Source organism: Scomber japonicus, chromosome 17, assembly GCF_027409825.1.
Source record: "Scomber japonicus isolate fScoJap1 chromosome 17, fScoJap1.pri, whole genome shotgun sequence".
NCBI lineage: Eukaryota > Metazoa > Chordata > Actinopteri > Scombriformes > Scombridae > Scomber > Scomber japonicus.
The window spans coordinates 17,993,533-18,019,391 of record NC_070594.1 but is presented as its reverse complement, the minus strand read 5'-3'; the positions used below and the strand labels follow the sequence as shown (position 1 = coordinate 18,019,391).

Genomic DNA, 25,859 nt, shown 5'->3' with positions numbered 1-25,859 from the left:
TAGAGTTCTTGTAACACATCTGACCTTGTGCTTTTTGCTCTTTGCCCCCTTCAGGAGAGGACATTGGGTATGTGGCCAGTGAGATCACCATGAGTGATGAGGAGCGAATTCAGCTGATGATGATGGTGAAAGAGAAGATGATCACCGTAGAAGAAGCTCTCGCTCGGGTAGGAACCCCCATAGACTTCCTGCCTCATTTCTTTAAACCCCATTTCCTCCTCCCACCCAATCCCTCCCCTTAGGACAGCTGGTCTTTAGTCTCCCTTGAAACCCCAGATCCCCTTACTTCATCCTGGATTAGCCTTGTCCCCCTTCTGCTCCATACTCCCACCATAGCTCTGGCTTACTAAAATGACTCACTCTTACTAACCACTACGAGGCCCCACATTTGAATCTTGCATTGTCCTCTTTATACACACACACACAAACACAAACACAAACTCCGGACCAGTGATTCTTCCTTAGGTTCAAGAGTCTGGGGATTTTTTAGGGTGTGATCTCTTGGAGTGTGTGTGGGTGTGTTGCTCGGTTCATAATTTCAGGGTGATGGTCATGGTAACTCAATAGCCCCATCTGCTGGGGTTTTTTCGGTGCATTGTGTTTTTTTTCTCTCTAGGCGGATATGGTGGATATACATTTGGCTTTTCTTTAAACTTCTTTCTTTTTCAGCTGATTTTCAATCAGTTTTTGTTTATTGTTCGTTCTTTATATCTTCTATTTTCCTACAAATTATTCTTTTATCTTCTGTCCTTTCCTCCCATCAATAACTTTTTATAATGCCTTGCTCATGGGTGGCATGACTGTCCAGCAGCTTTTGAGGGCTGGATTGCTCTCCACAAGGCAGATGTTCATTAGCTTTCTATTCCTTTTTTCCCAAAAACTTAAATGTTCTCTTGCCTGATCTCAGCTTCTCTCTTATATTATTGACACTTAGACAAACAAATCAATTATCAGCCTTTGTGGATAGCTGTTTCGACCTGTTGTTGTGTTTGTGTGTCTTTACATAATGTTCTGTGCATCACTGACCAATAGCATTATATTGGTTTCTACTTTTGTCAATACAGTGGTGTATAGTATGTGTCCAGGGATGTAGTGGACCACAAATGCAATAGAAATTCAAGCTGCAGTCCCCTTTTCTATTAGTAAAGATTTATGCTTTAAGCTGTATGTCTTTTTGGAAATGCAGATATAAATCTTCATGACAAAAAGTCATACCACATATACAAAAAAGGCAATTTACTTAGTGGGGGACTTAAAAACATAATGCTTCATAATGCTTAAAATCTAATGGAGGTTTTTACTTTGATGACCAACCTTAGGCTACTGTATACTTTTTATTTTTTACTCTTTACCACTACATCACTGGTTGAGTCCTTCTGTCTGTGTGCCTGTCTGTCTGTATACATGCCCTGTGAATGCACACTGTCGATGTCTATCCGTCCAGAGAGATGTAGCATGCTGGGTGAGAGTGGGTGGCCCTGCCCTGTTCCTCTGCCTCTCTAAACTCTTCTTCTCCATGTAGCTGAAGGAGTATGAGCGCAGCAGACAGTCCAGCAGTACTGACACTGCAGAGTGGACTGATGGATCTGCAGCCAATCTAAACCAGTCCTCAAACTGCAACGTAAGTACACCCCACCCTTCTCCCTCCCACCCCCAAAACCCTAAGCTGTCCCGTTTACCCTTCCTCTCTTAACACTCTCACGTCGACCACTCTCACCTCTTCAGTTTGATATTTCAGCCAACAAGGTTTTGATGGAGAATATCCATTACCATATCAATGTGTGCGTGTATGAGTGTGTGTGTGTGTTTGTCTTAATCCAAATATATATGACTATAAACTCGACTAGTTTCCTAGCTTGACGTCTGCTTTGAGTACAATCCACAACCAGACATTGACATATACTTACCATTTGGGGCATTTTTATACACAATAGCATAAACCTTCACTCAACTTTCATGTTGCCTTACTCTCTTCTTCCCTCCCTTATCTACCCTTACCGCTCTGCTCTTCATTCATTGACCAAACAGCAATATGCACATACATGCTCTCCACCATGTTATGTGCATCATAACACTGCTGGTGTTACATTTGTGAATTCTTTTTCTTGGGTTACCACTGAGATAAGTGCAATAAGCTGCTGGTCTTCTTCCTATTTTATTCATCAGTTCAATCCTATCCTGATAACTGGTTAAGAAACAATTCCCAACACAGTTATAATTGGCTGCTGTAGCAACAAGGATATAGTTTTATGGAAAAATCCAAAATCCACCCAAACCCTCCACTCTGAGGCAACACAGACTTTAGTCAGTGATTTTTTCAGCTGTGATCTTTGGGGACAAGGCCTCCGAGCCTCCCCAGTCTCTTTTGAGTGAGTTGAAACTTTTGAGGATGCTGCATGTTTGTTCCGCTCAGACAATCAGGTCCCGCTGGATGCAGTTTGGTGTTCGTGGACAATCAGTCAGCTCTTTTTCTTGCATTTGTGTGAGTTTTCATATGTTGGCATGTTTTTCTTTTTTTAATGTAGGTCAGTCCACATGTGGTGATCACAGCAGCTTTAGTATTTCATGGCATCATATGGGAATAGAATCACATTGACCCACTTATTTTATTTTTTTTACAGGATGTGAATTCATGCAAATCCAAATTCCACATGAGTAATATTATTTTTGTGCTACTAATTCCCAGATAAACAGCACTGACATTTTCTGTAAACAGTCTCTTGCATTTAATCTTATCCTCTTCATGCAACTGATTGCATGCTGCAATTTTCATAATCATGGTGTGGGTAAATAAGAGGTTGATCCTACAGCATTCAGACATATTTTCTTAGATTTTGACCAGGTTTTGATTTACACTATCATAATATGTTTAAAGTGGACGAATAAGTTTCAGTAACAGATGTGCGTACATATTCAGAGCCACCCCTGTGACTCTCCAAATTAGTAATTTATGGTTTGCATTATAAATGAATGGAAATCAGATCTACATCCCATTTACTGGAATTGAATCAGTCAGTTTTTGAATAAAGACTAATGCAAATAGTTTTTTTCACATCATCAAAGGGGCCTTATTAATATTTTCTTCTGGGTTATGATTGATGATTTCCTTTCATTGGAAAAATAGGTTAACTATGTTAACCACAGCCCAAGTTCATTCTAGCTGTTGAGCTGTTTTGATGTGCGTGTTTGAATTGTGCGTATGTTTTCTGATTAGCTTATCTTCCTGTTAATCCTCACCCATACCCTACTGCTGCCAGCAGCAGAGGAAGTGTCAGAGGAAGATTGATCGATTGGGGAGGTTTTACAGACAAGGGAAAGAGTTACTGAAGGAGCATTGTTTAGAGGAACGCACAGCTTGGCTCTGGAGGCTGTGAACAAATGCAAGAGTTGAAGGCAGAGAGGAAACGAGAGAGAGAAAGAGAGAAGATAAAGACTTGACACTCGCCCCCCAGGCCTTGAAAAGTGGGGGAACTCTGTATCTCCCCCTGCCCCGAGTTCCAAAATTGGCCACTTCAGGAAATATTTCGACTCTGCTGGGGCCTCTATTGGTGTCACATACTACCCGTTCTCTCCCCCTAATGAATGGAATTAGGTCACTCTCAAATTGAAACAGTTAACAGTTGTGTGTGCGCCTCCATGCTATATGTAGACGTGAATATACATTACAGGCTTGTAGCTGACATCTTTGCAATACACAATTCTTTGCCTTCTCTGTGCCTTTCTCTGATGCTGTGTCTCTCTGGTCTGTCTTCCTCTGGCGATCGGAGCCCACATTCCAAGCCTGGCCATTAGCGATGTGGGGGCCAAGGCAGGGTCAGAGGGGCTCAAATGCTGGGATTGTTCTCCATGCACAACACGCCTTTTCTCTGCAAGCTGTGCGGCACGGCATTTCCAAACAGCCCCTCATTCCTCAGAGCTGAATTCACTAACAGGCTGCATCTGTATCTGCCAGCATGTGTGCACGGATGCAGATATTATTTTGGATAATGCATGTGTGACATTGTGGCCAGCACATTATGGATTTGCAAGATTTGCTCATGCTAACTCGTTGGATGTTAAGACAGGAAATAGGACCCTACTGTGCTATGTGAGGTGGTAAGTATTAAAGTACATCGGTGAACTTAACTGCCTGAATTAGACTGCTTCTTTTAAAATTGTCCTGTTTTATGCAACAGAATGGAAATAGAGATTATAGGTTGTTCCATCATGATGATATTGTGTAGTTTTCTGAGTTTAACTGCACCTCCAAACTTGTGGGAACGATCCTCAGAGTAATTTGGGAAGTTAAATGGCAGTTATGGCCATGGATTTGTTCCTGTGACCTTGATGGAGGCGACGGCCTTTCAGCCCTACTTGATTTATGGCCTCATATGTTCGGCTTTCTTTGTGTGGGTCTCTTCTCCCCTGTTTATCTGGTCATTTGCATGGATGGCGTTCTTCAGGGCTGACTTAGGACTGAAATATTGTCATCTCTTTGTCATTCCCCATTCCTTTTCTCCCTGTGTCACACAAAAAGAAGAACAATGAACAACATTGGACAGAAATGTCATTTGTTCTCCTTTTTGAGACATACTGTAGGGTCCAAAAGTCTAACACCATTTTCCTATTCAAGTAAAGTAAAAAGTGATCTTAGACTTTTGGACCCTACTGTTTATTTTACTCTTATGAAATGACTCAGGCTGTTTTTTATGCATATAGCTATCCTCATATGGCAAAGAACAAAGTGACTTCATATGAGACTCTCTGTTTCTTATTCTCAATAATTCAATAATTATCTTGTAGAGGAACCAAGATCCAGGCGTGGATTCCAATCCAACCTTTGGTGGACTCACTCTTCTCAAAGTCTCTCTACGCTACTCCTTTATCAATCCTCTCAGGCACAGTCTTGTTATTACACTAGGTTCTCTGAAGCGAATAAACTCTAGTGTTGTCCAGCGTGAACGGAAAGTTGAAGGAGTCCCCTCTTCAGCCAGAATTGTGTGGTTCAGTTAATGGATTGACACTGAGATTTGAGGGACTGCAGTTTGTGAGAGGCCAAATGAACGGGTATAGTCCAGCTCTATCTGGTTAGCTGGACCAATATGATAGGCATCCTGAGAGTTGATCACAACACTCTGAAAGTGGTGAAGAGGTTTTGATGATGGGTGAATGCAGAATGCCACACTGAATAATATGTTGTTTTTCCAACTTGGTAATGATTGGTAATGTTTTGTAACACAGGAATCCAAAGGTCATGATGTTGCTTAGGTGATGTGGTGCCATCAGGGATTTATGAACAGTGTCAGATTGGTTTGCTTCAACCAAGCCACAGTTGGTAACATCATCCCTGCTGTATGTTAACAGCCTCTGAGCCAGGCTTGTGGTCTAAACTCAACAACAGCAAGTACGTGGTTTCCCGCTTTTTAGCTCTGAGCTGCAGGATAGGGGCTGAATATTATCAGACAGAGAGCTGAGCCCTGAAGTCCTGTTGTGTATGTGAGTGTGCATGTGTGTTTCTTTGTACGCGAAGCAGTCAGCCTCGACCATGGCGTTGGCAGTGTGAGACCAGAGAGGTGGTGTTGCTCTGGAAACCGTTGGCAAACAGAAAAAATTAAGTTGTTTGAGTTCCATGATAATGACAGTGTTTTCTGCCAGACAAGCTCCATGCCAAAGCTCAGCTCATGATCATCATCATCACAAGAAGGACATTACTGCAGTACTGTGCATACACAAATATACACACATACAGCTTGAACAGTTTCACTTTATATGTGTGTGCTCTGATTTGGGAATGTGTGTTTGATGAAACTGTTAGTGACTTCATTATCCTGTCTCTTTTCTACTCCACCACGGCCATCAATAGAGAGAAAGCACTTAGATGGTGACACCCATAACATACAACCAGTGTCCTTCCATTTCCTCTGGAGTAAACTGTCTTTGAAGGCAACATCATGTCAAATAGATTGCTTATTGTAATACATGTTTATATGTCACGCGGTTCATTGTTTCAATGCATTTTGTTCTGTTTTCACTATGAAAATGTGCTTCCCACAATGCAGTGTGCCGCCATCCCTCCAGTCCTCCGTTTCTCACCTCACTAACTTTGAATCCATCCTAAACAATGCTCCCGTCTCTTGCATTATAACAGCATCCTCAAAAATATATTTGTCAAAGTTTTTGTTTCATTTCCTTGTGCTACTTTTTATATTAATTCAATTCAAAACAATTACAGATTTAATGTGTCCATTTGTCCTACCTGCGTCTTTTAAAAGGTTTGTTCAGCTGAAAAGTGATTGACTGTCTGTCCCTTTAAACACATCATTCCTTCCCTTTCCTTCTCTCCCACCAGTCTCGCGAACAGTCAGATGATGAGCAATCAGAGGACTCTGTGAAGTTCAAACGACTTCACAAGTTGGTTAACTCTACACGCCGGGTCAGGAAAAAACTCATTAAGGTGGAGGAGGGCAAGAAACATGGTTCTGAAGGTTTGTAACCCCTTGTCTGAAAATGAAAAATTTTGATTTGATTTGATTTATTTATTTTACAGTGCAGCATATTTTGAACCTGTCAGTAATGTCTTTATACTGTACCAAATAATTAAAGTTCATGTGTCTATTTGTCAAACTACATTAAGGTATTATTGTGTGTTAAAACTGTTTACTGTACATCTGATGTTAAAAGGAAAGGTTTTTTGCCATAGTTTTACATTATTGTCTGTCACGGGTTTTGCCTGATACTCAGACTTTAAGAATGTGCTTTGGAAATTTTTACTGGCTAGCTGTGGCTTGGAAAACCACAGATGGGTCATGGGACTGTACACAATCTGATGTCTAAATCCTCTTGAGTAATAAACCATCTGATGTTTTTGTGCTCCGCTTCTTTAGATTTTCTGAATCTGGAAGCACCTCCCACCTGTGAGGACAACACAGCTCTATATACAGGGGTCCTGAAGAAGCCCCTGTTACACCAAGAGGCCTCTCTGCCTTCTCTCACCCAGGATCAACTCTCTCTGGATGGAGATACAGACAGTCTGACCACCTCCCCTTCTTCCAGCAGCCTGGACACCTGGTCTGGACACAAGCTGGTCAAAACCTTCAGTAAGTCTTCCAGTGCCCACGGTCTCATCCGCCCGCCCAGGAGAACACCAGCTGGCTCCGGGGGCCTTGGAGGCTCCGGTGTGGGAGGTAGTGGCTCCTCCTTCTCAGAGTTGGATGGCTGTGGATTGGACGACGAGGGGAAACTGTCACGCTCCACGACTGACAGTGAGATGCGGAAGGCCCTGAGCTCCATCTCCCATGGGGTAAGTAACAACGAGGCCCTCTATGCCTTCTATGGCCTCACCAAACCTCGCCCCAAACCCCATGCCCAGTCCCACCTCCTGATCTCCTTGGATGATGGTCCCCAAGGGAGCCCCAAACACCAACCTGCCAACCGGCACCTTGGCAGCTGGACACACCGGAAACCTGACCCCAACTATGCTTACTCAACCAAGCACCTTCTATACCAACGCTCGCGCAACACCAAGACCCCTGTCTCCCCTTTGTCTGTCACCCCCTCCTCCCCTGTCCGCTGTGATGTAGCCAAATCAAAAGGTTTTGGAAGTGGGGGAGGGGGTTGGGTGTTCCCCTCACGCAGGTTGCGTGGTCGAACAGCAGTCAGTGAGCTGAACATCACCTATGTGGTAGAGCGGAGCCTGTACGGTCACCTCAACTGGGCCCAACTGGTTCGTCCAGTAACCCTCAGTCGCGCTGAGCGCCGCTGTCTATTGGAGGAGGACCGTGAGGCGGACAGGAAGTGGGCGGCCAGCGTGGACCGCTGCACCAAGCGTGTGCTCTTACGCATCCAACAGAAGTCTGTGAGTTCAGACCATGAGGTTTAAATCGACAACATCGTGTGAGCAGGACTCTACGTACTTCAAAGTTGCAGAATAGCTCAGAGATTATAGCTAAAGGTACAGCAAACATACGCACACAGACATGACAAGTCAACTGTCTTCAAGTTACATCTGTGTAAGACAAGAAAGATATCCACATCAAAGTATTGCAGCTGTGCACATGTATTGCAAACTTTAAGGGCTGGCATTACTTCCCTCAGAGATATGTCATCTTCTGTGACCTTTAAGTGAATGCCTTCGGCTTCAAACCGTCTTTATTATGACTGTATATGAAATGATTGTGGAATGTGCAGTGCCCCACATGGGAGGTTAAGTTACAGCTGAGGTTTTATAAGTCCTTTTTATAAATGTCAGATCCCCGAAGAACACACGCACTTCCACAGTCACACTGATCCCTGTGGGTAGCTGAGTTGTGTAAAAGCTCGGAGCTGCTCATCCTTAGAACTGCACAGCCTCAAAGGCATTATTTAATGAATGGCTTATTAAGTCAACTTAAATGACTGAATGTTTTTTACACTTATCACCATTGAGGTTGATCTTGTAATGCAGAGTATATGAACAAATGATGAAACTAGATGGACTTACTTAATAAACGATAGTGAATGTATAATGCCATTTATTTAATTAGTCATGAAATCCAGCATGAAAACAGTCTGGTTGTATTGCAAGTAACTCACTTATTTCCCACATACAACATATATCAACAAAAGTAGGGACACATTCTTCAGGTGGTAATATACAGTAGTAGAGCTATCCTGCAGCTTTGAGGGTACCTGAATCCTATCGTGTACTAGTGAGGTCGTTCTCATCCTAAAAAATCTTCAAATCCACTTTTTCTGTTGTGGCTTTTCGTGTCCTTTTTTGGCCCGTGCCTCTATGGTTGCAGATGTGATTTTTTTGCGTTGATTTTTTTTCCCCTTATGATTATCTTTGACAGACATTTTTTTCTGGGTGCATGTACATTTCATCGAACATCGCCATCACATTCAGAGTTGTTTTTGGGACGTCTCTTCAAACATGTTTGTTCTCCAAACTGTGCTTTTTTTCTGGGAAGTTGTGATGTGGACTGCAGCTGTGGACATCTAATATAAAAACTATTTTCTTAATGTGCAATGCCTTCTCACTTGGAGGATCTTCGTCGAGGGTTCATGGGAGTTTAGTATTTAGAAGCAATGGATTTGATGGAATGGAAGGAGAAATACCATCAAGGGTCTCACTTGAACTAAGTGTTTTTGGCAGATGCCTATGTGCATGTCTGTGTCTACGTGTTTGTGTGTGACCTACAGCATAGCTTAGGGAAGATTCAAAAATTCAAAGCCAGTTTAGTGATAAGATTCTGGATCTCCTTTTCCTCTCATGTCATAGTTCCCCCTTTGTGTCTACCCTACCTCTAAAGTCAGGAAAGATTACCCCCACATCACCCCGTCCTCTCAGCAGAAACAATTTACTCTCTGTCTGAAAATGTTTCTGATGAGAAAAACATATTGTCAACTCTAAGCAACCAACCTATGTGTTGTGCATGTTTGTATAGCAAGCCCAGTTTTACATGTCTCATAATTAACCACAAGATGACTTGCATCAGTCTGGGCTGCACTACATGCATGTTCAGTCATACAAGGACAATATATACATTTGGCCACATCAAGAGACATTTTCTCCAGGGATCAAAGTTTTAAAGCAAATGAGCCACATTTTGGAGTTGACTATGTGCTCTCCACGGTTGATATAAAAGCTCATTTTCCTGAGACCTCTCGCAAATTTAAAAAGAATCTCATATAATAATTTGTGTTACATCATGTCTGTTGGCTGTCCACAGTCCCATATGACATCATGCCCCTACATATATGCAAACCATATTACCATGTACATTAATCAAACTGCTGCCTGTGTTGTGCCAAGCATGAATCATTGAGAGTTAACCCCTCGGTGGGTGTGGATGGGGAGTCATCATTACATAGTCTTTTGAGTGTGACTCATTTGATTGTATTTTGGCTCCTCCCTACAGAGAACCTGCAGCTTTGGGGGCTTTGACCTGTCCAACCGCTCGCTCCATGTGGTCAACACAGGTTCAGAGGCCAATGTAAGTGCTGGTGGCTTGTAAAATCAGAAGAGGGCTATACTGTAGAAAGTGCAAGCTGAACTCTTGTGTCACATTGACTAAATCACCTTTTCTCCTCTGTTGTTATCTTTGTTTTTTTATCTGTCTGCCCTATGGCTCCTCCTTTTCTATCTCTACTGCATCATCCACATCTCTTCTCATCTTTCTCTTTTGCTTCTTTCGATTATATTTCACCCCCTTTCTTCTGTAATATCACAGAATAAAGAGCAGGAGGCTATATACAGAGAAGTGGTTAAATCCCCCACTACGTCTCGGATCTCGCTGGGTAAGAAGGTCAAGTCGGTCAAGGAGACGATGAGGAAACGTATGTCCAAGAAGTACAGCAGTTCCTTGTCTGAACAGGTTAGACATAAACATAAACATAAACACACTTGGACCCACACAAAAACACACATGGGCACAGTTTTTGAATTCTGTATTTGTTCAGATAAGATTGAACGATAAAGTTCAGTTACAGTTCCCCTTGATGTTAGGGAAAATGAGGTATGTATAAACAAAGTTGAACCTCAACTTTATTTAAAATGGAGGCAGCCAACACATAAATGGTCTCTCAAATCAACACATTTAGTCTTTTATCCTCAAAACAGTGAGCCACAGCTGTAAAGAAATGAAAACTCCTCAAGTTCTGCAAACATTCAGAGAATGTTTTGCAGTATAAGCCACATCTTCTGTCCACAGGCAGTGAGTGGGTGGGAGTATTTGTGTTAGTTACAGAATAAACATAGAGCTCTAAAACACACACATACACACACATTTGAATTTCTTTCTCTGCTATGCTCTCTCTGGGCCCAGTGTGTAGGGTGGAGTGTGTGCTTCATGCTGAGCTCATGGAGTGATGCAAGTCTCCCCCAGGCTAGCTCTTAGGAAATGGAGAACTAAAGTGTGAGAGTGTATAATGGCTGTCTCATCTGCACTGGCCTAATTTTTCTGGGCATCCAGTAGCTTTACCAGTGGCCTGTCCAGACCTACAGTTTTATATCACCCTGCAGAATGTGTCATTCATGTCCAATAAACCATGATCATCATGGTGGTCTCAACACTGTGACCTACATGTCCTGGCACAAGTCATGGAGCCATTGGTTAGGAAAGAGCAAATAACCAAAAAAAACAGAAAAATAACTGCCCTTTCAGAATTGTCCAACACTGGTAATTTTAGAGGCCACAATGCCACCTAGTGGATTACTGACACAAGGAAAACATGTACAGTCTATGTAGAATACAGTGTGTCATGAATCACCATTCAAGGCTTTCTTAACTTCAGACAAGATCTTTGGATTTTATCCAGTTATTACTAATTCGAGCAAAACCTGGCCTTTGTCAACACACCACTTTGATGGTCAATTGAAATAGTATTTTTACTTCCACAATTTGATATAATTAATGCTGAAACAGGTTGTTGGGCCCAAAACCTTGGGTGCAACTACTAGTGCAACTTGATGTCACCAGAGGTCTGAAGCTCAAACATCTTGGTGGTTCTTTAAATGAGAAGGTTGATGAAAATATCTTTCCACCTCCTTTTTTAAAAATGAAGGAGAAAATTTTATAAATCCATGGGTAGAATTGTATTTTAATTATCTAATTTCATTATTTATCTCTTAATTGCACAACATTTCCTTTGTGTCTTTCTCTTATGTCCTTTCATTACCCATCTATATCTCTGCCTTTGTTTCCGTTTTCCAGTCCAGTCCAGATGGAGCTCCTGGTTCTCCACAGTCCCCTCAGCCTGACACCGATTCTCTGGAAAAACCCAAGCTGAAGGCCGGCGGTTCTGTGGAAAGCCTGCGTAGTTCACTCAGCGGACAGAGTTCAATGAGTGAGCCTTTTTTTTTTTTTAAAGAATAATTATTGCCCTTCAGAGTTTTATATAGATTCTTGACAACATACTCAGTACATTTTCATTCTTTTTGTCACCTTCAATAAGAGAAAAGGTAACCTTGATCTTATGTTTTTTGTTTCCTTAAAACATTATGAAGCATCTTCAACTGTTCCAAGTCCACCATTACTTCAAGACAAGTGGAGTAAATAATTAAAATTGTAGTTGAGTCATATAATATATAGTTTGGTCATGTACATGTAGAGCATCAGTAAATCATCAAGGCAATCTAAAAATGTATAATTTAGTACATAGATTTAATAGATGATTTGTGTAATGCTTAAAGGGCCACAATTTTCAACCTTATCCAAATTAGAGATGTTGTGTGAAAAACAGCAACGGTTGTTCTCTGTGTCTCTGGGGCACAGCTGCAGTATCTGCGGTTCTTCCTGCACCAGCTCTATCATTTGACATGCCCAGTGATATACTTGTCAAGAAAAAATGACTATATTGGTAGTGATGCCTTCAAGGACAGTAAAATGTGAGTCTCACTGACTTCAGCAAGCAGTTTGTTTTATAATCCTTGCACAAAGGTACAAAATATTCAGACGCACTGAGGAAAAACGTTTTGTAAATGAAAATAAGTTACAGAAGTTACAGTAAAGACATAGAAAGCTGCTAACTTTGTCCTCTGAAATTGCACACAATGCATCTTGGTACATGTAGGCACAGCCAGCACAGCTGACTCTCAACTCAGAAAAACTCAGCTTTCCTGGTCAATATAGCATGCACTGAGGAATAATTTTCTTCAATGGACTACATTTAACAGCACCGCTGTTTGGGCATTCACATAAAAACTGCCAAAATTTCCCTTTAACACTAGATGGTGCTCATATCATTTGCAGCTGGCTGGTGTATGTTTCAAATACAAACAAATGATTTAACCTTTGTCTTCCCTCTGGCATTACATGTATACCAATTATGATGTTTTGCGGAGTGCTGGTCATGAAGAACAGTTCTCCTCCTTGATCACACCCAGTCGCACCAGCTGCCTTGTGTGCTGTGATCTCAGAGAATTTCCAATTGTATTTCCCTCTCATCTTATCTAATTACACCTTATGATTAGTTCAGTCTGTCGTTTCTGTCATGCCTTTGTGGGAAAATATTCTCCATCGTTTCAAGCTCAGACTGAATCGAAGACTGCCAACTTACAATGATTGTAAGCCATTGAACACACAGGCAAAGATGCAGGCAGACAAACATGCTGTAATGATTAGATAGGAAGTTGTACTGTTCTCCTTGTGTGTTTGCATAGGGACACAATTCAGCTGTAAGCCAAATTCCATTCAAATGAATACAGGAGTCAAGATATAGTGCCCAAGCTCCTGGTGCTTTTTTGGGCAGCATCCTCATACACTATGAACAGCAGTGAAAATGAAATGAGGAATACAATCAGCAAGATGCATGATCAAATTATATGCTACAGTATATATACACAGTATGTGCTACCCTAACCCCACATTAGCCTTTCTGGTATAGTATTTAAAGTATAGTAAAAGTGCTAATACTAGAGCAGAAAATTAAATAGATAGAACCTATTTATAAACTTCAAAGTTTCTGTAACTCTGATATATAATGATAATAGTCCATAAGGACAATACATGACAATGACATAACTAAATATTTATAGATACCTCTTACTTAAAGGTTTTACAAATATAGTAATACTAAACAAATTCCAAATATAAAACCTCCATGGATTAAAAACTCATTTAAGGCAGGAAGAATTGTTCTTAACTTTGTTTGCAGTGCATGTGTGCTGTCAACTGTTTTACAGATGTGTCTTTTACAAAGGGGGTCTATGGGTAAATGCTATTTGGGCTGCAGAAGGATTTTTCTCTGCAATACCACGAGTGGCCACTGTGAAAAATGATCTGCAAGACTGGGTGGTGGCACCCTATCCACCTCTTATAATACATCCATGGACAAGTCAGAAAAAATGTGGCTGCATACTGAAAAACGAAAATGGCTGACTTTTCTGGGTTAAAGTGCATGTCAAACTAAAAGAAAGCCAAAAGGCAAACACACACATGATTTAATACTGTGACCATTAAGAGATGTTTTGGGTCAGGATTGATTGTGTTGATGGAGAGTATAAGTGACACCTCCACTTAACAATGAATATCAAGTGGCCAGTGATGGATTCGTAGTAATTTTATAGCTTATGTAAATGTCCGCATGTGTGTTTTGTGTCCAGGTGGTCAGACCGTGAGCACTACTGACTCGTCAGCCAGTAACAGAGAAAGTGTGAAGTCGGAGGACGGTGACGATGAGGAGCCGCCTTATAGAGGACCATTCTGTGGTCGTGCAAGAGTCCACACTGACTTCACCCCTAGCCCATACGACACTGACTCCCTCAAACTGAAGGTACTTTGTGACCTTCTTAAATCTTACGTATTGATATCTAAGAACTACTGACAACTGTTCAGGGTCAACAAGGTCGAAACATAAATGCCAAAGTCAGGTCACTCTTGCATCTTTATTTTTTTCTTTGTCATCTTCCAGCGTGGTGATGTGATTGACATCATCAGTAAGCCACCCATGGGAACATGGATGGGCCTGCTGAATAACAAAGTGGGCACCTTCAAGTTCATCTATGTGGATGTGCTGAGTGAGGAGGAGGAGAAGCCCAAAAGGCCAGTGAGGAGGAGGAGGAAGGGCCGACCGCCCAAGCCAACCTCTGTGGAGGAGCTGCTGGAGCGCATCAACCTCAAGGTAGCATGCAAAAAACATACCAAATTTGGTAAAGAATCACCATGTATTGAATGCCAAATAGATTGAATTTACAGCATTGTTGCAAAAGTTGATTGCATTCTCCAACCTGAGGATCCCACCCATTTGGCACTGAAGTAGGAGAAAACAAATTCTGAGAAGTAAATGGAAATATTGTTTTAGCCATATATGATGAAAACACATTTGCAGACACAAAGATATAACTACAGTGTAGGCAATTACAGGCTGTACAGCATAGGATGTTTGATGTGACACTGATGCATAAACATTAACACCCACATTCTCACAGCCCTGCCCCTGTAAATAACTTGCATCTTTCATAAAAACCTACATGTCACTGTGAGCTTTAGATCATCTCCTCCCACTCAGACAGCCAGCAAGCCACACTTCCCAAAATAGAGACAGAGACTTTGTGGGTTGCCCGTTTTGTCTCAGCCCAGATTAATGGCCAAGTCACAGATTAAAGATCCAGAGGCCATTATCAGCTGTTGTAACAGAGGCTTCCTAAGATGTTAGTCTGGGTGCTGCATCAGAACTCATGTGCCTGTAGTTACCACTGGATCCTCCCCAGTGGGCGAGTTAGACTAAACACGTGTAGAACATTTTAGAGTTAACAGCAATTTGCATTGTTAAGCAAGTATTTTAACTTGTCTTACTGTACTGTACATTGCTTTGTGCTTTTCTGATGCTAAAAAAGTAAATAATAATTCCAGTCTCACTGTTCTCTTATCAAACGTAAAGCAGAATCTGAAGTATACTGTATCACCCTTCACACTTAATATGCTGGCTTTGCCTATTATAAAGAATCAGACCGATCTTAATCCAACAATAACAGAGCAAAAATAATACTGCTTTATTCTTATTTTGTTGCGTTGGTATCAATAAAAGCAAGAAAAAAGTCACCACACTGCAGCTCTCATACTATAACTACCGAATGAAGCTCCTTATCATCAGCTGTAAAAAGTAGAGCTATTCTTGGATGTGCTAACTGGTAAGCCAAAATGTTTAAGACTTATGAACTGTTCCTGCCTGTAAATGTAAAGTGTAAATCTTGATGCCATTGTAAGTTATTGTAAGTTGTGGCCACCGGATGCTCTACCAAAGAGTCTCTGGATTTGGAACATGTTTTGGTTTTAGACTGGCCAAAAAGTCAAGAAGATGCTGTGAGTGAGAATACATGGCTGCCTGTGTTTGTGTTAGTTGGTGCTTTGTTTAGTCCTGTAGCATCCAGCAGAAATAGAACAGAAACACACAGTTCTCCGCAGTGGACTCCACCATTGTAATTGATGGTCTTCTTGGTGACAGACAGTCTATGTATTCTTCCAACCAAGTGTGTGGGTCACACAAATGTAGAAGCCCAGTAATATCCAACGTGGAAAGTAGTTATGAGTGTTTTGAATGATAGTGTCAGCAGTCTGTGTGCTAACGCAGGGCGTTTCCAGATCTTAAACTTTCTTTGTTGGTGCCCTCTCAGATAGCAAAGCGGTTAGAGTGACTAGCTTTGGTGTGTGTTTGTGTATAAAATTTGGCCTTCTGTGGTTGAAGAGTACTTTGATGTAATCGTCTCCACCTTCAACCGTTCATGTTCCCACATTTACATTGGTGGGTTTCCCTTTCAAGTCCTGCTTGGTGATTTTTAGTCACAGCTAGAGCAGCTTGGGACTGTGGCCACACACTTCAGGCTGTTAGTTGATTGGTGCAGCTAAATGGCTAAGGTTCTTACAACTCACTTTTATATGCCTGTCAACATGACAAAATTTGTGCCCTATTAAAATGTGTTGACAGCTGAGGCAGCAATAACTGAATTAGCCACAGCTTAACATGATTACATACCATCTGAAAATAAAAATAGTGATTTAGATTTGACTCACCACTGGTTTAAAAATACATAATGTGGATGGGAAATTATGAGCAGATGACAAGGTGTGCCCAGCTGATTTTTTCTCTTTACCCCACCTCTATGTTTGTGGACTGTGTAGTTTATGTTTCTGCTCCAAAGTTGTTGTCACCGGCCTCATGACTCAAATCCAAAGTTTATTTTCCTTTAGTCTAGTGTATTTTTGTCTTAAGCCTTAAAACACCATCACTCCTAACTGCTTAAAAGAAACCTCACTCAGACCTGACATTTTTGTTGTACAGGAGCACATGCCCACTTTCCTGTTCAACGGCTATGAGGACCTGGACACTTTCAAGTTGCTGGAAGAGGAGGACCTAGATGAGCTGAACATCAGAGACCCTCAGCACAGAGCCGTACTGCTCACTGCTGTAGAGCTGCTGCAGGAGTATGATAGTAAGTAGACTGAGAAAAACACACAAGCACATTTTGCATCAACAAGTGAGAACACCCTTAGGTCATTATTCAAACTTACTTAAACTCCCTTGCTGTATGAAATATGCATCATACCTATATTTAGATTAGGTCTCAATACCGGTAATTGAAATGCTGATATTCACTGGGAATAACAAAGATGCTTTTTTCAAGCTCACTACACAACTGTTGTTCCAAAGTATTAAAGTCCAACCTCGGTAATGCCATATTACATAGATACACTTTCCAGCCATAGTTGCTTCCAATTCAAAGCACAGCACAGTTGAGCTAACATTTAATTGTTTTTGTATTAAATAAAAATGTACTTCAAAATTTCGTCCAACTTCATTCTTTCTTATGCTTTTCAGTTTTCTATCTCATCAGTGTCTGATGGAACAGATACACTTCTATTTAAATTAATCAACATGGATGTCTGTACAGGCCGGGGAATGTTTGAGTTATTTTGTTGGACGAAGTGGGATAAACGTTCAACTCTAATTTTAATGACATTACAATTTTCTGTTTCCAGGCAGCAGTGACCCAGAGCGCAGCGGCCTGTCCGGCTCCCAGGAGAAGCTGCTGTCTGAGGGACGGGGCCTGGTGGGAGACTCCCCACGGGACTCCGGGTGCTACGAGAGCAATGAAAACCTGGAAAATGGTAATGATAGCTTTGCTTAGCCTTGACCACCATTACCCAGACCTCACTGGGAATTAGCCTAGCTAAGGCCTAGTGTCAGTCTAACCCACATGTAGCCCCAGTGGACTTCCACCTCTGCTCCATCTCTTGCCCTGCTTCTGCATTCTAACACTCCGCCCTTCTCAGTCGTCTGGAGCAGCACCTGCCAAACAACTCCTCTCGCTGCCATACCTCCATAGCCCTAAAACCTCACCTGCACCCACCTTTACCCCTTTAGTATGGGTGCGCTAGAAAGAAAGAACCCCTTGACAACCCAGAGACTCTTAACTGTCACTATCCTTTCACCCCACTTTCTTCACCACTCTTTCCATCTTTTAGGCATTCTGTATCATCAGTGCCAAAGTCCAGTTGTAACTGAGAGGAAGCCAGGCCCCAGACCACTAAGCCTAGTCCACCCCACAATGCTGGGAGCCTATGTGCAAAGGGAGAGACCCTCCCCAATGCACAGAACTGTTCTGATGAGAGCAAACTCACTGCCCAGTCAAGGACTCAGATTCCCAGCTCTTCCGCCTGTGGATGCGAGACTGATAGAAGGCTACCAGGAGGATGATTATGGGCTCATAGAGTATTTCTGCTAAGTGTTTTTAAGGAGCTTGCAGAGTAGCATGTCAATAAATGCCTGTGTTTTTTGCAGTGGTGATTCTATAGGCTGGTCAGGTTTTAAGAAATGTACTAGTCAGGTAACAAATCACAGCTGTCATTTAAATCTCCTGTCTTCATACCATTTCAAGATGTCACTTTCCATGTGTTTATAGTGACTGTATTGCACAAACAATCATACAGTATGTGCCTAAAAAGATGTGGAAAATATTTTTAGATTGTAGTGAATATATTCTAAGAGAGTTTTGATTATAGAAGTTTATTGAGGTCTTATTTTTGAGATTTATTTTTTTTGTTTATTTTGAGACTGCTCTTTCTCTTTGTGTAAGACTTTCATTCTTCAACGCACAACATCTTTTTAACAGCTTCATAACTCATAAATCACTGCTTTGTCAAAACTTGTCTTCTCTCTCTATCTGTTGGATTCCAGTGTAACTACTGAGTTTCCCTTTTATGTGTGTTATGTGTCATCCAGGTTCAACAGTAAAGTGTGCATTCTGCCACAGTAGAGATTTAAGTTGTGGAATAAAAACCACCTCTTAAAAGAAAAAGGACTCCAGTGCTGCTTGCTTGTTTTTTATGTTTCGCCTCTTCTTCTGTCTTTCTTTCCATGCCACTAAACGCTGTTCACGACCTAGCTGCATAACATTTAGTAAACATTCTGCATTTCTTCTTCCAGTTTCAGGGTTCCACAGTGCATAAATTCATTAATATATTACTGTGCATTAATGAATATTTATTAGTTTAGAGAACTATCAAAAGTCAACATTCAATTTAAATTTCAATGAAATAATGTAATTAAAAATATTACACAAATGATATCTTTAAAATGTTCTCCTCTGAAAATTGCACTGTTGAGCCCTGAATATTTCAGTTCGTTTACTCAATAGTCATTCATCAGCGTACATTTGTGTGATAAATTCTCCTGTGCCTAGATATAGTTTCTCTCCTCATATCATCAAGTGACGCCTGTCAACTTTCAGTCATCATTTTCATATGTACTGTATATATTGTTTAATGTAGTTAAACAGTTAATTGGTGATGGTAAACCATACCGACAACACCTTGAGGTTTAATAGTGTGTTTTTATTTATCTGAAACCACCATATATCATGTATCATTAATCAGTCTCATATCGCCACAGTTTAGCAATATAAACAAAGAATTGAAGATACATTACTACTGATGTTCCAACAAATACATTTTTTATAAATTAGCACACATGTCTGAACTTTAAGGGGGTTTACAGTCAGCAGACCTCACTGTCAGAATATAAACACTGTAATCAAAGTAATTGAAATATTACAATACTTCTAAATGTTCATAGCAAACACCAATATGTCCAACTACTTTTGACATTCACTGTTGAGAAATTTCATGGCCGTCCATCCACTGAATTTCCTTCTGTCATCATATAAACTCTTTGGCAAGCCACGCTATGTGGCACACATCCATTTCATCCATCCATTTTGTTAGCCAAAGGATAGATGGTAAGTTGTTTCCACCTTTTCTTCCAGCATTTCTGAGGTATCCTATCCAAATATCTATATTTGGTATTGCTGCTAGGATAACAACAAACTAGCCCGTCTGGTCTAACTTATCCCAGGAGTGCCCCATGCCTCTTTCATAACCATGCATCTGCTTTTGACAGTGGTTAATAAATAAACCTTGAATGATAAGGACATAATGCTTATACTGTATGAGTAGTTTTTTTCCCAGATGACTTTGCTCTGGTAAAATTGTTAAAAATAATTGATATTGTGAACATATTTTCCATGGATGCGAACCTACACAACAGTTGCACATCATGTAAAAAAAATAAAAACAAAAAAAATGTAAAATGTATGGCTCTTCTCCTAAGTGGTTTTCTTCACTTTTGCTAAAATATGCAGCTAACAAAAGAAACAAAAAGGAAAACAGTGAGAAAGGCAGCCAAGGCTAAAAATAATTAAATAGATAAAAATGCAGAAATGGTAAATCATAGTCTATTAATATCAACCAGATTTTTATATTAGAAGTCATTGTTGTAGCAGTAGATTAAGAAATCTGTTCTCTGTTAGTATTTCACAAAAGAGGAAATAACATAAGCTTTTTAAAGTTAGTGTATTTTGTTAAATTTGGGTGAAAAAACATTTAATTAAGAGATGAATGTCTTCATTTTGCAGGTAAAAGTAGAAAAGCTTCCCGTTCCAGTCGTTCTTCAGCAGGCCTTCAGTCTCCGGACTACCCCACACTGCCCATGACTCTTTCCACAGAGGCTCTGCAACAGAACAGCAAGAACCAGCGCACAAAATTCCCAAAAAACTTCTTCATTAAGCCCTCCCTGAAGGGATTCAACCTGCTTGGGCTGCGCAAAGCCCAAAGACAGTCCCCCATCCCAGCCAGTCGTAGCTGTGAGGACCTTGATGGACCCCCACAGCCCGCTGGACCATGGAAACGTTCCCACTCTCTGGGAGATCTGCACTGGGAACAGAAGTTTGAGCAGAGGAAGGATCTCAGTGTGGAGCTTAAACTCACGAAGGAAGGACTCAAATTGGGCAATAGTAGCCCCAGCAAGGTCTGTAGAGATGAGGGTTCCCCAACCCAGAACGGAGCCCCAATGGTGAGCCCGAAAAGAAGGGCTGATAGACCACCTGTGCCCTCACAACTGCCTCTGCGTCCCTCTTGTCCCACCACCCAATTTCCCATCCCTCCAGAGCCCCTCTCAAGTCCTACTCCCAGCCCACCCGACTCTAATGCAAGTGCGGATAGGGTCATTCGGACTCACCCCAAAAAGCCTCCAGTCCCTCCTCCTGTTCCTGCCAAGAAGTCTAAAGAAAGACTAGTTAACGGCCTCCGACACCCCCCTCTCTCCCTGCCCTCCTCACCATCTCCCACTCCTTCTCCTACCCATTCCCTCACCCGTTCTCACCCCAGCAGCCCCATAATCCGCAGCAGCAGCCCCAGTGCTCCCGCCCCAGCTCTACCTGCCAAGATCCCAAGCACCCCAACCAGTCCCTGTGTAACCTCATCAGCCTCATCCATGGGGGAGGAATCAGGCAGTCCACCAACAGTGCCGCCTCCATGGTTCTCAGACCTAGGGGGCAAGGTGGCTATTGCAAGGAAGGTTTCCCATGCCAAGATGAGCCCTGACCTGTTCACCCTGCTGGAACAACGGCTGGAAGCTGAGGGTATCGATCTTACGGAGGAGCCCTACTCCGACAAGGTTAGCAAAGTGTCATTAATCAAAACATGAAACGAGAAAAATCACCTGTAGAAATGAGATTAATGAGATTACAAAATATATTTTTCATGACTTTTGGTTGTGTAGCTACTTTATGACCCTTCATATTCTTCAAATATTTCATTGAAAGTTCAAAAACTTCCAAACTTGTTTTGTTCAGTAATTGATCATTCTAAACTTTTTGTACATAATCAATTAAGTTTTTGTGCTAGTAATTAAAATATATTTCCAAGCACTAAGGTATAGACATGCGGTAAGGGGAGTCCATTAAACACCACATCTCATCCAACACAACAGAAACATATAAAGTCATATTTCCATGGTTAAAGTGAAAATCTTTCTTCAAAACACCTTGGGGCTATACTTGTCTGGCGTCAGGCTCCTTTGGTTTAGCATTGTAACATGCCTAACTGAACTCAGTCATAATTTGACTGCAACTTGGATCCAAATTGCTCTGCGTTTAGGCCAACAACATTAGCAGCTTGCTTTGGAATTCGTTTGGTTTAAAAATAGATGCTAATAGTCTGCAGTTTGTGTGCTCCTTTTGTATGCAAATGGAAAAAAGAGTACAATAGAGTGTATGCAGGCACATTTATTTGTGAGTAAGGGTGTGTGGGTGTGTGTGTATGCACAATATTAAATCCACTGCCTGGAGCTGAGGGAGAAAGACTGTGGGCTGAGTCCTACTATGATGCGGTTCAGTCTGTTAAGTTTATGGGCTGAATCTCACTAAAGGCAGACGAGGTTATAAAACCCTCTGCCACTCGCCAGACCCCAGGCTGGGCCCCATTTAACATGGTAGAGCCCCCGAGGCAGGCATAAAAACATCACACACACACACAAACATACAGAGGCATCAAGGAATGAGGTGAGAAATAGTGTGCAAGACACACACCACACCACAGCACAGCTCTGCTGGATTCCTATTAGTCATAAGTGGATTGGCACAGACATGAGAGGCTCACTGCTGTTGTAGTAGCAACATCTATGGTTTGAGACTGCACAAGCATTGATTCATTCATTTGTAAATCATGTCAAAGGTAATACAGCCTCAAAACTTTGGAAATCATTCTTACATTTTGGTAGGCTAAGTTAGGGCTACTTATCGAACCTAAGTATTCACTGAAATGTGCCCATAGCATTGTGTATTTGAATTAACATGGCATCAACATAGAGAGATTCCAAACGTTATCCAGATCAAAGCATAATAAAACCTAAAACCGAGTTGATCATTGGCTGCCTAGAGGCCGTTCCAGTGTTCCATGTAATCCAGGAAGTGCAAAGGGTTATTCAGACAGCGTTTTTGTCTGTATGACCTGCTCTCCATCTGTCTCCCTGGAGATATCTTTTCCTACATCCACCCACCCTTTCATCCTCAAAAAACCTCCGGTCTTGTTTGGCCAACCAAAACCAGGCCTTGCTGGAAGCCATCCATCGGTCCAGGTGTCTGCACAAAGAGAGGAAGAACAAACAAACATGTTCAAAATGTTCAGCACAGGTTTCAAGCCCTGTTTTTGTTCTTCCCCAAGTCACTACTCATAAAATCCAAATTTTGATGAGTCTTTCTTTCTGCCCTTGATCCAAATCTGTTTTTACAAGATACTATTAAATAGTGATAACCAAAATATAGAGCAAGGAACTGCACACAAAACATGACGTAGGTATTTTAAGCGTCAGTGAAAGGAGGTATTTGGATATGGATGATGGACTTAAACTATAGTGTTTACTTTTTAGTGTCTTGGCTTCATACAAACAGCTGACAAAGGAAAATCCAACATAAAGGGTCTTAGTTAGTCTTTGGTATTAGGTTACCAGAACAGCTTCTATGTACTTTGGCATTGATTCTAAAGTCTCTGAACCCTACCTACTGAAGGAATGAACATCCAAAAGATATTTCCTCATTTTGTGTTTTGAGGATGGTGATCGAGAGTGCTGTCTAACACATCACCCCAAAATCATCCCATAAGTGTTCAGCTGAGTTGAGATCTGGTGACCATGAAGGCCATAGCATAAGATTCGTATAATTTTCATACTCATTAAACCATTCAGTGATGCCTTGTGCCCAATGGATGGGGGTATTCTGGAAGAGACCACTCCCATCAGGATAGTAATGTTTCATCATAGGATAACGGTGATCGCTCAGAACAACTTTGTATTGATTTGCAGGGACCCTTTAGTCACATAGATATTTTCCTCTTGATACATCAGTATCAATTTGGCCTGCACAGTGTTTTGTTTTGTTTTTTGTCAAATGGTCCAATGTTTATGATTTATGATTTATATGGCCTACATATATTCCTCTTTACATAGTCATCTCCAATATGTCTCTCTCATTCTTGTCCTCCAGCACGGCCGATGTGGCATCCCCCAGCCGCTGGTGCAACGTTATTCTGAGGACTTGGAGCAGCTCGTCAAGGATGTAGCCTCCACCATGGACCAGCTCCGAGTCAAAGAGCTCCGTAAACAGCACCGCATGGCAGTAAGGACACAGCTCTGCTTTTCCTGGCATCATAGAGCCAGACTTTCCTATAAAACAACAATTCTGGAACAGTTATCTCTTCAGTTGTTGGCACATATTCTTTGTGGAGCCATAATAGAGCAGTGCAAATTATGCCTGCCTGAATATCCAACCACCCTACTAAATATGGAGACAAACTTGAAAAAGACAGTTTTTGTTTCAGTACTGTTATAAGTAGCCTAAATTTGAAAACCTCTACTGTTGTATCACCCCTATTCAGTAATGTAACATAATCAGAAGAACAACTATAACTAACATCTTTTTATCCCAATGTGTGTTTTAGATCCCCTCTGGAGGTTTGACAGAGATGTGCCGGAAGCCTCTGCCCTCAGGTAACATCAGCACAGTCTCCGATTGGCTCATCTCCATCGGCCTGCCCATGTATGCCACGTCTCTGGCAACGGCAGGAATTGACACGCTGAGCCATGTGGCCTTGTTAACAGAGAGCAGTGTGTGGGAGGCAGGTGTGCGGGACGAAAGACATGCCCGTCGGATGATCAGTGAGGCGCAATTGGTCAGCGCACACAGAGAGGTGCAGTCCTAACGATGTTGGTGAAGTCAGGTTGGATAACAGGTATCAACTCACTGGTTAGTACCATCTCATTCAAATATGGTCAATAGGTGGCCAAGGGCAAAGTGGCCACAAGACTAAACAACCTCACAAGTGACCACAGCACTAGAGTGCTTGTTGTCTCACATGTGTCAAAAGACTCAAAGTGAGCTTGCCTGCTCCCTGATTTCATCTCTTTATCACTCTGTCTTTTCTCAAATGTTTACGGCGAATAGGAGTTTATCCTGAAAGCCAAGACAAAATATCGGATGCCTTTTTTTTTTTTTTAAAGACTGTGGACTCATTCTGTGGGATAGCTTTCACTCTGAAGACACCCCCTAAAGTCTTAAAATAAAGACTTGGATCTGCCTTTAAGGAAGATAGCACACTCTTTTGTAGGATCAATGTGTTTTATAAAATACAGACAGATGGATGGTTATTTCCTGCAGATTTTGTAAGTGCTTCATTTTCATCTTGTGCGGCAAGGCAACAATTATCTGAGGGTCTTTTTAAGGAAGTAGCTCAGCCAAAGTGATTTCCTACTTATTCAAGATTTCATTCCCACTAATAGGTTCATAATGACTGACAGAACTCATTCAACATCTGGATCTTAATCAACTAAACACATTCAACAACAATGAATAACTGGTGGTATTGAGATTGAAATGGCTTATTTTGTATCATGTTTCTGTATTATAGCATAACGCATATATTAATTTTAAAATGATTTATATGTTAAAATGTGTGTTTGCCTTTTTGAATGTTGCAGCCTTATTTTGAGGCTCTCAGTCATTTCTAAGCTGAAAATGCTGACATCACACCATTATATTTCATATTATATTGTATGTCCGATTTCAGTGTATCTTGAATGCACGCCCTGCTCACACACACACACAGAGCTACAATAAAATATAGCAACAATACAGGTTTTCATAGCAACAATACATTCCTTGTGTATCCAAGCACATTTTAAGTTGCCTTACCATTATGAATGAATAAATATGGTGAATAGAAAATATAGTATTGACTATACCATGACTGAGGCTCAACTGCAGGCCTTTTTTCTGAATGTGTCTGAAATAATCAAGACATATTTTATCAATAATACAAGCATTGTAAGTCACAAACATTGTAAGACACAGACACATGCTCAACCACATTATTTCAGTGATGCACATGTATTTGGATCACTGACTGTGGGATGAGTGATTGTGGTTTTTATAGTATATATAAGCCCAGAAAAGACACAGACATTGTCCCGTGTTGGACATCCCAACATCCTTTTCAACACACAAACACACACACACATTTATTGTACATGTTCCTTGCAGAGGGCTGCTGTGGGACTGGGAGGGAGGAAAAAAC

At 41.3% G+C, this 25,859-nt stretch overlaps 1 protein-coding gene across 1 annotated transcript in view; it reads left to right on the top strand.

Annotated features, from left to right (window-relative positions):
- sash1a (SAM and SH3 domain containing 1a) overlaps positions 1 to 25,371 on the top strand; it is a 165,519-nt gene extending 140,148 nt beyond the window's left edge. Inside the window, exons 7-20 of the mRNA XM_053337577.1 lie at positions 55 to 167; positions 1,523 to 1,621; positions 6,329 to 6,464; positions 6,864 to 7,834; positions 9,879 to 9,953; positions 10,191 to 10,334; positions 11,673 to 11,805; positions 14,063 to 14,232; positions 14,371 to 14,580; positions 16,738 to 16,888; positions 17,436 to 17,564; positions 20,369 to 21,408; positions 23,774 to 23,905; positions 24,228 to 25,371. Of these exons, the coding sequence (XP_053193552.1) occupies positions 55 to 167; positions 1,523 to 1,621; positions 6,329 to 6,464; positions 6,864 to 7,834; positions 9,879 to 9,953; positions 10,191 to 10,334; positions 11,673 to 11,805; positions 14,063 to 14,232; positions 14,371 to 14,580; positions 16,738 to 16,888; positions 17,436 to 17,564; positions 20,369 to 21,408; positions 23,774 to 23,905; positions 24,228 to 24,488 (3,764 nt within the window). The 3' untranslated portion in view covers positions 24,489 to 25,371. The remainder of the gene's footprint in view (positions 1 to 54; positions 168 to 1,522; positions 1,622 to 6,328; positions 6,465 to 6,863; positions 7,835 to 9,878; positions 9,954 to 10,190; positions 10,335 to 11,672; positions 11,806 to 14,062; positions 14,233 to 14,370; positions 14,581 to 16,737; positions 16,889 to 17,435; positions 17,565 to 20,368; positions 21,409 to 23,773; positions 23,906 to 24,227) is intronic.
- Positions 25,372 to 25,859: the final 488 nt, after the last annotated feature.